Source organism: Lissotriton helveticus, chromosome 9 (genome assembly GCF_964261635.1).
Source record: "Lissotriton helveticus chromosome 9, aLisHel1.1, whole genome shotgun sequence".
Lineage (NCBI taxonomy): Eukaryota > Metazoa > Chordata > Amphibia > Caudata > Salamandridae > Lissotriton > Lissotriton helveticus.
Window position 1 is genome coordinate 461,925,143 of NC_136070.1, and position 15,185 is coordinate 461,940,327.

General features: G+C 40.2%; 1 protein-coding gene across 3 annotated transcripts in view; it reads left to right on the forward strand.

The window, feature by feature from the left end:
- The window catches only part of LOC144782789 (inverted formin-2-like), a 410,221-nt gene that overhangs the window by 346,701 nt on the left and 48,335 nt on the right, over positions 1 to 15,185 (forward strand). For all 3 annotated transcript variants that reach the window (XM_078662079.1, XM_078662081.1, XM_078662080.1), the window contains one exon: positions 4,176 to 4,299. In XM_078662079.1, coding sequence (XP_078518205.1) covers positions 4,176 to 4,299 — 124 coding nt within the window. The remainder of the gene's footprint in view (positions 1 to 4,175; positions 4,300 to 15,185) is intronic.

The following is a 15,185-nucleotide window of genomic DNA, read 5'->3' on the forward strand; positions in this document are numbered from 1 at the left end:
ACCTTCAAAACCGAACTAATGTAATCCATACCCCCACTTTCTCTTTCAAACCATATTTTACAAAAGCACAGCTCTCTCAAGGCTCAATCGTCTCACCCTTGCTTTTCAACATTTACATGACGTCATTGCCGGCACTGATCAATACATTTCACCTCACTTGCTAGGAGTATGCAAATGACAAACACATGCTCCTTAAACTAGAAAGACCCAAAGACATTGGAAACTCAAAAATGTTTAGTTGCCTCAGAGCCATTGATCAGTGGATGACATAGAGCCATCTCAAATTGAATGCTTCCAAACGAAAATACTCACATGTGGTGATTGGAAAAATTACGACCCACTCACCACCTGGCCTGATGATGTGGGAACACCACCGCCTAAAGTATCTAAGGAAGTAAGAAATCTTGGCATCTCCTATGTTCTATCTAAACCCAATTAGTCCAATAGCCTCTACCGCAGATCATCTTTAACTGTGAAAAGACTACAATGGATTCAGAACTCTGATGCCAGACTTCTTAGACATAAAGCCACAAGTCCACATCTACCCTGCCTTGAAGGTTCTACATTAGTTATCAGTTGCCAGTAGATCCACATTCAAACTGCTTTGTATCACCCTCAAATCAATACATGGACCAGGACCATTCTTCATCAGGAATAAAATCAGCAAAGGAACCTCCCCTCTAGATTTGCACCTCGCCTCAAAATCCCACCAAACAAGAAAAAAGCATAAGTGGCACATCCTTCTCAGTTCAAGCAGCCAAACTATGGAACTCTTTACCCCCAATCATAAGATCCACAGATAACTACCTTATCTTCAGAAGCCTACTCAAGAGTTGGCTCTTCAACGCAGACGCACCATACTCACATAAATATACAGCATATTCCTGTGTATATAAGCACATATTTGGACTATGTATGTGTACCTACCTCTGTGTATTTCTTTGTATGTGTGCAATAATTATGTTTATAAGTATATAGTTATTCATTGGTTCTGCTTAACAAACTTGTGTAACAGGTATAAAGGTCTCTGTATACATAAGTACATGTTTATCATAACTATCTACTATTGTTCACTATTGAATTACAAAAAAGTATACATTATAAAAAACACTTGAAAGTCTGAGTTTATTAAATACAATTTTAATCTGCATGTTACCTTCATACATATATGCCTTCCATATATTTATTTATCTTTATATTTATATTTATTACTTTACTTCTAATTCAGCATCTCCAATGCACTACCCTATATCTCACCCTAAACCTCTCTCATTACATCCTCCACCTCCACTCTGACTCATACCAAACTTCATTTAACTACTCTCTTCAGTGTACTAACTTATTTCTCACCCAATACTTCTCTCTATAGATCCTATACTCCGAATCAAAATAACCCTTTCTAGAGACTTCCCTCCATGCATCATCGCAAACTTCTTTTACTATTCAGATCTCCCAAACAAGCCTTTCTAATCCCTTCCCCCACCTCCCCTTTACCCATCCCAAACCTACTACTGCTATGATCTTAAAAAAAAAACAAAAAAACTTTCCAGACCCTTGCCTCTTCTATTCCTCCACTATCCTTTTCAATACAACTAGCAGACTCTTACATCCACCGCTCTCATTAGTTTCATATTTCCTATACTAATTACCCAATAATCCTGTTTGAGTTCCGGAGTAGCATGCTACTCGCCGAAAAGCGATTTGATGCCTCTCACGGATTGTAACGTCATATATAAATACAATTAAAATTACAATGTTTACTCCATGTTCATGGTTCCAGTTGATTAACCACTCCAATATTCAGAAAAGTATAGGGGTTTACCCAAATTGCCCTCCTATACCTGGGGTAAAGAACAATGCTAATAAGAACATGGATGGGGGGTTCCCAAGACTAGAACAAGAAAATAGAATAAATGGCAAGAAGGAAAGAATATATAAATCTCACTCTTCACATAGGGGACTGACTGTAATTCCCCTATTATCAGTACATACTCCTGTCACTAATTACATTCCATTTTAATAACAAAATAATCCCATACCAAAGACACAGGATAACATAATTAAATTATGTAACCTTTACAATGTCTTTTCTTCCCATCATATAAAACTAGTTTTTTCAAGAATATTATTTTGAGTATTTCCTAATTAAAGCCTTGAGTGAAATTCATGTGGATGAAATGGAACGTTTCATCGCAGCTAAAAAAAATTCTGAACAAGCACAAAAGGGCATACTTACAAGCCTCTATCACCACAGGAACTTCACTTTCAATGACATTCCTGTGACGATAAGGTCTTTGCCTTATTTACAAGGCAGCGTTATACCACTTAAAGTGGCTTAATGCTGGCTTGTAAATTAGTCCGCCGTTCGCTTTGTTCGCCCTAAGTTGGCAGGGGATGCTCAGATGTGAGTCCCTTGCTCACTTTGCCACTGGATTCAAGCTAGCCTGGCTGATGACGACTGAAATGCCAGAAACCGGTCCCAGGATGCTTGTTTCCGGTCCAGGCAAGACCTGGCTTTGGCAGTTCAGGCTGGACTGTTCCCATGAGGCACAGGGTCAGACTGATTTGCATATGGCCATGTCTGAACTGGGGTGGCGGAGTGAGCTAAAGAATGGTGATGGATTAAACCCAGATCAGTTGACTGGGGGTGAGTGATTGATTTGCTCAAGCGCTCCGTCCATCATCCCCTTTTGTATTGCTTTATCTGCAAAGGCACGTGTATATCATCTGTCAATGTGTGCATGCTGTATATGCATGCACCACATAAAGCGAACCTATTGATTTTTCAGTGTTTTTAAAAGTGTGAGAAGTGTGAGCATGACTAGACTGGCTAAGCGGACACATGAAAATTATCCAGATAGGCTGTGGAGGCAAGAACTCTACTTTCTTATAGAAGCATGTATGATTTGCTACTAGAGAGCATATATACACCCGTCTCCATTTTAAAAGGAGTACCCTGAGAATGCAAAGGCCTTGTACCCAGTTTCTGTAGCACCTGTCTCTCACTGGAGCCACCTGAAGTGGCATCTCTGAACCACTTGAAAGGCAGGCCGCATTGCCATCTGTAGGAGCAAAAGATGGGCCAGCTGCTTCGAAAGGCCAGTCTGCCTTTTACTATTGCGCTGCACCCAGGGTGGGTGCAAGTTTGCGGCAGCTCTGGGAGAAGCGCATTAACTGTAGCAAATAGGATTGGTCTGACATGCTTGCAGCACAAACCAGGACTCCATGCCACATACATAATACTGCACCTGTAAAAAATCCTGATATATTCTAACATTTCATCATTGTCTCATTAGACTTTCTGTAAAATCATTTACAGGGTCCCAAAGAGCCTAATGGTCTTTTTTGGACTTTAAACCAATCCCTCTTGGAGGGGTTGGGGCTCCCTGTGCTTGGATTGTGTAATACGGGGCTGCTATTAACCAAGTTGGAATTAAATATTTAAAAGGGTTAAAATATTAGATTTGAGTTGGCGTTTTTCCTCCTTTCACTAGGTACTGTTATGTTTCAGTTCTAACCTTGGTCGTTAATACCCTTGCTAACCAATGACCTTCAATTTGCCGTTCTTGTGAGTGCATCATTTAAGAATCACCCTTAAACTGAATGACTCTCGCAATTGTGCAAAGTATGTATGGGTGTATAGGGGAAACTGCCACTACAACGCGGCCGTTTCAACGAAAACATTAACCACGCATGCATTACAACGCATGCGTGGTTACAACGAAAGCCTTTACCACATATATGTTTACTATGAGGTACGTAGTAAAGGCATGTGTGGTAAAGCGTACAATTAAAAAAGGGGGGTTTGGGGGTGGGCTTCCCCCCCCCCCCCCCCCAAAAAAAAAAAACTGAAGTCGAAATGTGCAGGCAATCGGCGTCGTATAAGAGGAAACGGAAAGAAACTTCCGCTTCCGCTTTGCGACGTATGACGTCACCACGGAAGAATTCGTGGAGAAGGATAAGCATGGAAATACCATTCCGTTGTAACGCATGCGTGGTAAAGGCATGCGTTACAACGGAGTTCGTTGTAAGAACATACAACCGTGTATAGTGAAATCTATCTATTTAACTGAAATGGACATGGTTTAATTGAATTGTTACACTTATAGAAATCACTGAAGTCATTCACTTGTAAGGACATTGTTTTTCTCTTTTTCATTTTGTTTTGTTTTCAGAATTGACGTTGAAAATTTGTACTCTGAAACAAGTGCCATAGTGAAAAGATTGAAAGAAATTCAAATCAAAATGTCAGCCCCAGTAGCAATAGATGTAAAAGAGCAGTATGAAAAACCAATTCAGGCAAGTAAATTCTGGATATTCGAGTCTGCGTTTTGAAAATGTCCCTTGTTTCAATATTTTCCCTGTTCAGTGTGTCTTGACAATCATTAGTGGCATTATAATATTAGTAAGGAAATGTGATTACTTTTTGCTTTTATAATAGTATTTATGCCTAAATGTCTCCTATGTGCCCAACATGTGTTATGAATTCAAGTTTTTTGCGTGGTTGAGGGTGGGCATTATGTTTCTGCTGGGATGTCCGCCAGGTAGGTGTTGGTTAAATCTTGTAACTGGCATTATAATATTAGTAAGGAAATGTGATTACTTTTTGCTTTTATAATAGTATTTATGCCTAAATGTCTCCTATGTGCCCAACATGTGTTATGAATTCAAGTTTTTTGCGTGGTTGAGGGTGGGCATTATGTTTCTGCTGGGATGTCCGCCAGGTAGGTGTTGGTTAAATCTTGTAACTGCAACTCCACTCATTGCTGCGGTATACTGATAAACCAACACGATGGTGTCATACAAGCAGGGTGGAGAACAATTAGAAACCAGCAGGTGGGTACACAAAGTGAATTTGAAATGGGGATAGGAGTGGCTGCATATTAATAGCAAGCTAGTTTATTGTGCGTTCAACAGTTTTACACATGTCTACACCGCTGCCCAAGTCTTAGTCCTCAACCTATCTGAGGGTTTGCCAAGAGGAACCATTGCATTTCCAGCAATTTCAGTTGCAATGGGCCCTCTGTATCTTGAGGTTCATACTTTAACCATCATGCTTCTTTCCCAGGCCTTTGCCACCTACCTTGGGTTTGTGCTCCGCCGGGGAACATGTTGCCTGGCGTGGGAACTTTGCTTTAGTATTCATAATGCTCCCATTAACAATCATGGCTCTGATTCCTGGTTTTACACTCAAACTACTTTTACCAGGTCATGTTTATGGCTTTCTTTCTGTGTGGTGGACACTGCAGGCTATGCAGAACTACAAATGTTGTGAATATTTTTGTGACACATTCATTTTATGTAACATTTTTGTCTAAAGGACTGGCTCTTATGTAACATATATTCTCTCCGAAAGGGAGCCTGAGGTGTATTAATACTACTTTTATGTGAGCAAGAAACATTGGTAGAAATCGGCTATTCTTTATCTCTATTAAGGGCACGATTGCAAAACAATCCTAAATCTATTGACTAATCTGGCCAATATTCACATTGATATCTGCTACTAGCATTTGTCACTCTGTCATGTAACATGGGCAGGTGTTTTACAGTGCATAATTACCCCGTGTTGTTTCTTGGCACTTTAGCGCATAATTGATGTTGGTCACCCTGCTCAATGGTACTTATTTTATCTACCCAGGAAGGATGAGGATTTGTGGATCCTCAAGCTTCCTGCAGTGTAACTAATTATTCCAATGAGCCACAAACCCTGGCTAGGAGCCTTGGTGCAGCTCTACTCATGACTAGCTTCTTCTGACGTCAATTAGAGGTTGATGGGTTATTAAGTCCCTTTATACCAAATTTCTCTGGATTAATAAAAATGCTCATATTCCCTTATCAAAATTAACTAAACCTAAAAATGAAGATGGTGTACGTTTTCCTAATTGTAAATGATATCATACTGCTTTTTTATTTCAACAAATTTATGCTTTGAATAGACCATATCAAGACTCTCCTATACCCAACTGGATTAATTTTGAACGCTCTCTATTACATGAATTTTCTTTTTATGATATTTTTATGTCTAACTGCACAAATATTTCTAAGTACCCTATTTTAAGATATATTCCCCGCATCTAATGCATTCACTTTTTACCCTTGGCTCTAATTTTTATCAAGCTTTCCTTGCCTCCTCTACATGGTATAATAATTCCCTTAAGTTTTACCACAAATCATTCTATTTTAAACAAATAAAAGAAAAGGTGTTCTATATGTCCATCAATTAGTCTCCCACAATTATGTTCTCCCCTTCATTAAAATACAAGAATGTTATGGTTTACCTACTTCTTGCTTGTCCCAATATTCTTAAATATCACAAGTACTTCAATCTTTTTTATTAACCAAGAGCTTTCCTGCTGAGACTACTCCGCTTATTCCCCGGACATCTCTATATAATATTGCTTTTAATTCCAACCCTAAACCATCTTTTATATCTAAACTTTAATCCACTCCTATTTCCGGCAGACTTAATTCATCAGTTAAACTATCATAGGAGCAAGACATCTCCACGACCCTCTCTGTTCAACAAAGAGATAAATGATGACACAAAGTTTTCACTACCTCCAAATCTGCCAATGTTACTCAATCTTTATTCTTTTTATACAAAATAGTTGATCATACACCTGCTCTTATTCATAAAATCAATCCTTCTACTTCACCTTTATGCTGGTCCTTTTCTTTCCTCTAATGGTACATTACTTCATTTAATATACCAGTGCCCAAATGTTTTAACTTTTGGAAATCTATTTGGTCTAAATGTTCAAAGATATTTCAATATCATATTCCATTATCCATTTAAAATGTTTTTCTTGGAACTATGTCTGCTTATTTCAATGACTGCTCTCTGAAGTTGATGTTATTCTGATCTTTTTATTGCACTTGCTTTTAAGGTTATTCTTACCTGTTGGAAAGATAACTCTAAAATATGTTTAACAAGGTGGAATCTTATTTGTGATGAGCATAGAATATCCACTGTCTCTTCTTCATTATCCCAGAAAATTAGATCTGATTTACTCAGGTTACCCTTCACCACTTTTTGGTCCTCAGACTCCTCTTTACCCTAATTTCTAGACTTCTCTTTACCTCTCCTCCCTTTTCTTTATTTCTATCTCCTTTTTCTTCTATTCTTTCCCATTTCTTCTCTACTTTTATTCATGCTTAAAATCTAAAATTGACTGTTAGACATGTATTCTGCAAATTTTTATTTACATTATACCATTGGATTGCATTTTACGTTTTTTTATCCTAATATTACTGTAAATCTCTTTACCTTTAGGATATGAATTTTTGATGTTATTTTCCTTGCTTTTGATGATTGTAATCTTGGTATTCTCTTTTTGATTCTAATAAAAAACATTTAACCAAAAAAAGAGGTTGATGGGATCTCACCATGAAAGCCATTTCTACTTGCATTACCCTGAGTTTTATTTTCCATGTGATCAACTTATCTCTGAACACCTGTGGAACTTGCCCTTGGAGCAGCGTAATGTTGGCTCCACCTTTTTGTTTAACTATTCCCAATGTATATATTTACACATGGCTTTATGTGATCGTGTGATGTAACATTTTTAAAATAGTGTAGTGCACATTAACAGATACAGCAAATGCATTTACTGTGTAATCTCAAGATGAGTGTGCATATTAACATTTTCCTTGCATTAACATTGGATTGTAGCTCTCATATATATCTGCATTTGTGTGGTTTGAACATTATTATTCATTCTTATATATTCACATACTCTTTTGAATAGTACTCTACATCTATATTACAGCCGTATCTGTAATCATGCATTTAAATATGTCTTGCGATGCTTGCCACACTAACATGACCAAAGGCCTTAAACGTTTGAATTAATGTTTAACTTTCAACATGAATGTTTGCTTTGGATGCAATGTTTTTGTCTCTTCTGCAGGTGCAGTCATGTGATCTTGTGAAAGAGATAGTGAGGTTCAAGAGGAATACTTTTGGCAAGGATGAGAAGCCTTAACGAACAAAATGAGGACTACTCTCTCTTTAGAGAACTTCTACAGAGGCTTTCCTATGCGGACACCTTTCTTGCTTCCCTGACTTAATTTGGATTGCCCTGACCCCCAGTTTAGAATAGGGCTTAATAGATTTTCTTTGACGACCTCATGTATAGACAGGAGGATCAAAACCTTCGATCTAATCACCAAACTGTTCCTCGTGATACTGAATTCCTCATTTTCTTTTTGTTAATGAGGATACAAGTTGTCTGGCTTTTTGGATTTCCATTAGGGATTCTGTATTTTTACACTGCTTTTGCAACTGATTACTATCAGCTTGTCTTTGAATTTGTATTATATCCATACTTGGAGACATCTTCCGACTCAGAATTTTACTGTGTGGCCAAATGGGTTACACTGTAATTGTTAAATTATAATTGATTCACTCCTTTATTTCCTCAGGCACCTTGAAAGTTCCATTGCAAAAAGAAAGGAAAAGGGGCCCAAATATGGTGCGTTAGTACCCTTTTCTCAATGTTATCTTAAATTCACTTTAAATATATACTCTACTTGGTATCACAAACTAACACCTCACGTCCTTCCTATATGTGCCGTATTCTAGGTTTTATGAAAACCATTCTGGAGTTTATATAAATGAAGAAAGCACCTAAGACCTTTCAAAGCATACATTTTAAAACCGATATTCTCTTCACACACCTTATTAAATTGCCTTCCCGATTTTCCTTTTTCCTTAAAACAAATTAAAAAAACATATTAAGTTTGCAATTACATTTGCATACCCCTCACTGTACTTACTACTGCTCACAGTACGTCCTCCTGCTCTGAGTACTTCCTCCTCCTCACTGTACTTCCTCCTCCTCACTGTACTTCCTTTTTCCCTTTATTCAAATTAGTTTCAGGGCAAGGTCACCCATTTCTATTCCATGCTGCAACGCTTAATCATCTCTGTTCTCATTGTAGTTTCACATTGGATATGTGGGGTGCTGAAGAGTTTGTTGGACACATGGAACTATTAAGCCCAGGACAGTGCTAATTCAACATGTGCCACTCCTCTGAGGACCCTAAAACTCTGATTTGGGGCTGGTCTGAATGGTCCCTCGGTGGTCATGAATACGTCTGTAGGGACCGTACCCCATAATGTATATTTTCGATTTTGGCTGTGCTAGCTCCTGGCAATATGGAAGTCGGGCCTCTATCTCAAGCTTGAGCTTTGCAGGCTATTCAAAAGCCAGAACGTGTAATTTTTTTTGCAGAGTTTTTTTTATATAGCGCGAACTAGACCCGAACCGAATCCGGTATCAGAGCGCTTTACATATTTTCCAGTTACGTTACATGAGGACACACTTTCATTTTAGTCATGGGGAGATTAAGTGATTTGCCCAGAATCACAGGAGGTTTTGGCGTCGTTACCGAGACTCGAACCCAGATTCCGAGGTCGAGCGCCCTAGCCGTTAGGCCAACTCCTCTCCCCTAATAGATATTGTGCAATGTAGAGGTTTGGATTTTGTACTGGCTTTAAAGCGTGCACCGGTTACTGACATACCTGTGGCCCCCCTCACCTGACTTGGGTTCTCACTGCTTTTACTGTATACTACAGGTATAAAGAGGAAGCCAATGCACGTAAATTCATTACTGTAGTTACCTCTACTGTCAATGACCTTGGGGGCCCTACACTGAGGGTTCCCAGGGACCCTTTCTACTTCCCACCCTCTAGGGTGATCCTACGACTGCCCTGACAATCTGGATTCCATCCTTTAAGTGATCAAAGTAACTAGGGAAGTTCTAAAACCAAAATATATATGTCCGCTCTGGATCCAGGCCTCCTATGGGTAAATAAAAAAAACTAAAAACCAGTGAGCCAAACTGAAACCTCCCATTGGATTACTACAAACTTGGATTGCTGTTGTTAACGCGGGATTTCTGGTCTACCGTTATTATTCCAGATCCCAATTCAGGTCGACTAAATCGTTGGTACCTGTCATTGAGTAAAAGGCAATCTACTACTAGGTCAATCAAATAAGAACTTACTCCACTCTGAATAACCACTTACTACAAATAAGTTTTAAAGTTTATTATAAAGCCAAAGTTATCTGGAGATACAAACATCTCAGAATAAGATTCAAAAGATATACGGGAATCAATACAAACAAGAATTCTCTAAATGCTCTTAGTCGGCAGAATGATATCACTAAAACAAATTCAAAAAGCATTAAAGTTGCCAACATAGACACAAGCTGTAGCTTATGCGTCATTTACAGAAAGGAAAAGTTCAGGTTAGACTGTCCCTACACTAGACTAAGTGACATCCCTACTTAACAAGATCTTTACCTAAAAAGGTGTCAGCCGTGGTGACTTCCAAAGAAGATCACACACTTCCCTTAGTCCTCTGATGTAAATCGATCTCTTCAGTAAAACTATCTGCCTACCCATCCGCTCTCTTAGGCTCCTTAGACCATCTGCTCTAATTCCACCCCGGGGTGCTGTCCCTAATACAAAATCACATTTCCAATAGAAACACCCTTAGAGACGCCCCTCACGTGGTGTTGGTTCTGGCGGCAATTTCCATGCTGGTACTCCTCTGGGTCCATCGTTAGCGCTGACCTTGCTTCCCAGGCTCTTCTCCTGCTGGACGGTACCCCCCAGGAAATTCCTGAAGCCTCCTACAGGTCTGTGCCAGGCTTCTCTGAACAAAGCCCATTCATCACTTTCCTGATTAAACCCCCTCGGACCTGCAAACAGACACTTTCTCTGTGGGCCCCAAATTCCGGCCTCCACCATATCTCCTAAGTCGTAAACCATGAAACAGGCTCTGTGTCTTGTGCTTTGCTTGACCTTTCTCTAACGAACCCATGCAGATCAAACGAAATGACTTTATCTATTCAGGCCTACTAGAATTACATGAAACAGGCCTCTGCACTCTGCAAACATTTCAATTTCTTTAGTTTAAACAGTATTCTAACTATAACACATTGATTAAATGAAACACTTATATTTCAGTTCTATGATCAATAATACTTTGCATTACAACAACATTAGATCCATATTGTGTGGAAATGCATCAGCTACTTGTATTCTCTGTGAACTGCCATGTGGCCTACACATTTCTATGTTTAGCAGAATTACATTTTCCCTTACAGCAGCCACATAACATGGGATTTCAGCATCATTCTAACATCACTACACAATTCTATATTAGCTTTTCACACTGGTATATGTATTATTATTCTAATTAAACACTCATATATACTGCCACTCTATATATTTCTCACTCTTATATAATTTCTACTAAGCTGATGCAACGTGCTTGTAAATATGGTGCACTTCTACATTTTTTCTTAAATTGCGCTCTCTCAGTCCCCCCATTGATGACTTTTAGTAGTCATCACCATCACAACACCATCCTTAAGATGTGAATTTTCAAACTGAAGTCGTTGCAATATTCCCTCGTTTCATCAATTCTAGAGCCCTCAGACTCTTGTACTGATTCTCCTGCATCGCAGCTAATCTCCTTCCCTGCTCCCGCATGGATCTCTGCAACCTGTTTGATCTATACCATTTATACAGCCGCACCAATCCCCACAAAGTGATTACACAAATCACTATTATGATGATAGGTTTCAGTATGTACCAAACGAAACCCTTTCCTACGTTGGCAAACCAACCTCCAACTTTACCCATTCCTTGACCTACTTTCTCCCACACATTTACCTTTGTCAAATCATCTATCTCATGGTGTATCTCAGTAATATTCCGTATATATTTCTCCAGAGGTTTTGAATTGTCTGGAATGTACGTGCAACATTCCTGGACCTTCAAAGCCTTACAGACTCCTCCCTCTTTGGCTAACAGAACATCTAGAGCAAGTCGGTTCTGAAGAACCATTGCCCTTATCGATTGCATCTCTCCCTCCACCAGCATTAATGATCTAGCAGTACTGGCGGACAACCTATCTACGACTGTTGCCAATCTTCTAATCTTGATGTCATTCAGTATGATTCCCAAAAGAGGAAATGCAGCACCAAATACATCTCCAACTACCTCCTCAGTGCTGACATCTCTTCTTCCTCTAGCTTGAGTTCCTCCCTCTATGATTTCTAAATCCTTAGCATGGTATATTTTGGGGAAGACAATCGCTAAATAGCATGATCCATACCCATTATCTGGTAGTTTCACATATGCATTCCTCCCACAAACAAAATATACATTTGGGATCACCTGCATTTCCTTCAAAAAATCCTTGGAGTAGTATTCTAACTGAAAAGCATGTTCACAACTTACTTCTCCCACAAACACATTTTCGTAATAGGTTTGACCCCTAAGAATACACAATTTCCCCTTCTTCTCGCGATCTAAAGCTATTGGACCATTACTACCCTTTCTTTGGTGTGACCTTTCTTCCTCGGTCCAATCTGTTTTCCATTGACCTGAAGATTTTAAAATCTTCTGCCTCCTATATCGAGCATCCACCTGTCCCACAAACTTTTTCTCAATTTCTGACACTGTACAAGTCAAATTGTTTCTTCGAGCATGTGAAGTATCTAAAGTTTTCCATGGAAGGAAAAATTTCTGTAACCTGTCTTCACTCTTGTAATAATCCCATTTATTGAGATGCTTGTAATTTGGCACCTCTGGCAACACGGAGTCAAAGTTCGAGAAGTAGTACTCGAAACCATCACGTTCATAAAATATGCTCAGCAATAAACTACATGTGATTCCATAAGTTAATGGAAGATGGTGGTATCTAATGCCCTCGTCTACAGATGCTGGCAATTTCATGCATACATAGCAATCCTTAGCCTCCATAGCATCCACATATTCATAAAGCAATTTAGCATATGCATTTGATTTAAAATTTCCCTGCGATTCATCTACATGTAACCTACGAGTCTCAGCTGCTAGCAAAGCTTTCTCTTTCTCTGTATTGTCCCCCTGTTTACCAGCAGTAGTAGGTTTCTGTGTTGATACACTTTTTGCTTCCTTTGCTGCTTTCACATCATTTTCATGTCCCACTACATATGATATAGTAACCACTAACACTATAAGAGAAATCACTCCCACTAAAAGTGTGCCTATTATGCATTTTGTCCTGCGGTTCGGGTTGCCAGCCTCCATGATCTCAAAACAATGTAGCTCTGCTTTTTCTTTCACAGCACAAAGTCTCTTTCCTTTGCTTCTTCAGCCTTTTTGAACCACACCTGGAAACTAATAATCCCCTCCGCAAAATCAGTCTATGAGTTCTGTAGCGATAGACAACTCTAGCCCTTCTCCATCCGCTAAAATGAAAGTCCCTAGTTTCTTCTTTTTCTTCCACTTGGCGCTAGGTTATCTCTGGATCAGTTTATTTACAAAGTTTTCAAAAGCCTTTAGCAATCCGGAATTTTACGTGTTCCAACAACTCTCATCACGCACTCTAATATTTCCAAACGAAGAAGGAGTTCCTCAAGTATTGGACACCTTGAACAACAAGCCGGAAATTCTACTTTGTTTAGAACCAAGTCTCTTATTCCGCTCAGGTAAGGAGGATAAACGATATTGAGTGTCAGCAACCCTTCGACCTCCACTCCTGGTATCAGCAACTTTATTTCCACTATTATGATGGGGTCAGTACTGGTCAGGGTCACTTCCCTCACCCTCCCCGTTCTGCGTGCTTCGGACATCTGCAGCGAGGTAGGTCCACTCAGGAGTAGCGTATCTTCTGCAAGGCACTCGCACCCTCCTTGACCTTCTCGGACCTTCCTGTTCCTGTCCTTGTGCACCTTCGTCTGGATCTGAGTCTTCGGATATAGGAGCAAGGGTTCTCTCTGGAGTTGGCTTTAAGTTCGGCCTCTGTTTTCTTTCGGGCCAACTAACTTCTCCACGCCTTGTTCTCCTATTTCTCGTCCTCACACTCTGTTCTTGATCACTCTGGTACTGATCTGTGTCCGAGCCGTATTCACAGCAACTTTCTCCTTCTGTGGCAACCTCAGTTTCTCTGCCGTCCTGCCTTTCTTCTTCTGGATCTGTATCACTCCCAACTTCTTCTGACACCCCCACAGCTTGACTGATCCCCTCTAGTGGTTCACTGTCCACTGCTGGATTTTCATCTGCGAGAAGAGCTGTTTCTTCCAGGGGTGCTGGAACTCTTCGAGTATGGGAAGCGTGGATCCAATTAGGCAGTCCTCCGCACTTCACGGCAGTGTTCGCCGTTAAGATGATCTGGTATGGCCCCTTCCAGCGCACGTCTAGGCAGTTCTTCCGGACGTGTTTCTTAATTAGCACCCAATCCCCTGGACACAAGTCATGACATAGATCTCTGGAAGATGGAACTTCAGCGGCCTGCACCTGAAGGGACACAGAATGAAGGGCGTCAGACAAACCTTTGCAGTAATCCAGGATCAGATCATCTGTAATGTTCAACAAAGCAGTGGTTGGGACGGTTGGAAGTCTCATTGCCCTCCCCATTAGCACCTCGTGTGGAGAGAGACCTGTCCTCCTGTCGGGTGTGCTACGCATACTCATAAGCACCAAGGGCAAAGCATCAGGCCAACTTAAGGAAGTCGATGAACATACTTTGGCAATTCGGCATTTCAACGTCCCGTTTATCTGCTCCACGATACCTGAAGCCTCTGGTCGATAGCTACAGTGTAACTTCTGATCAATGTTCAATGCAGAGCAGAGCATCTTCACAATTTCACTGTTAAAATGAGTTCCTCGATCTGATTCCAGGGAGTTTGGCACCCCGTAGCGCGGGATCAACTCTCTAAGTAGTAACTTTGCTACCGTGAGTGTATCGCACCTGCGTGTAGGGTATGCTTCGACCCATCTGGAAAATATGCATACAACCACCAGAACATACCTGAGGCGGTTGACTTTTGGCATCTCGATAAAATCTAATTGCATTCTATTGAAAGGCCCCCCAGACCTCCCAATGTGACTCATTGTAACTGGTGTTCTTTTCCCTACATTCAGTTGCTGACATGTAACGCATCTCCTACAGACTGCTTCTGCGGCGATCCTAAACTTAGGACAATACCAAGTCTGCCTAAATACCCTCAGCATGGCATCCCTTCCTAAGTGTACTGGACCATGTATCTGCCTTGCCATTGGACTCACTAATTCCTCAGGTAACACTGCCCTTCCATCTGCTGAAACCCAAAAGTCCCTTTCACTTTTCACACATCCTGCTGTTTCCCATGCCTTTTTCTCAAAATCAGGTGCATTGT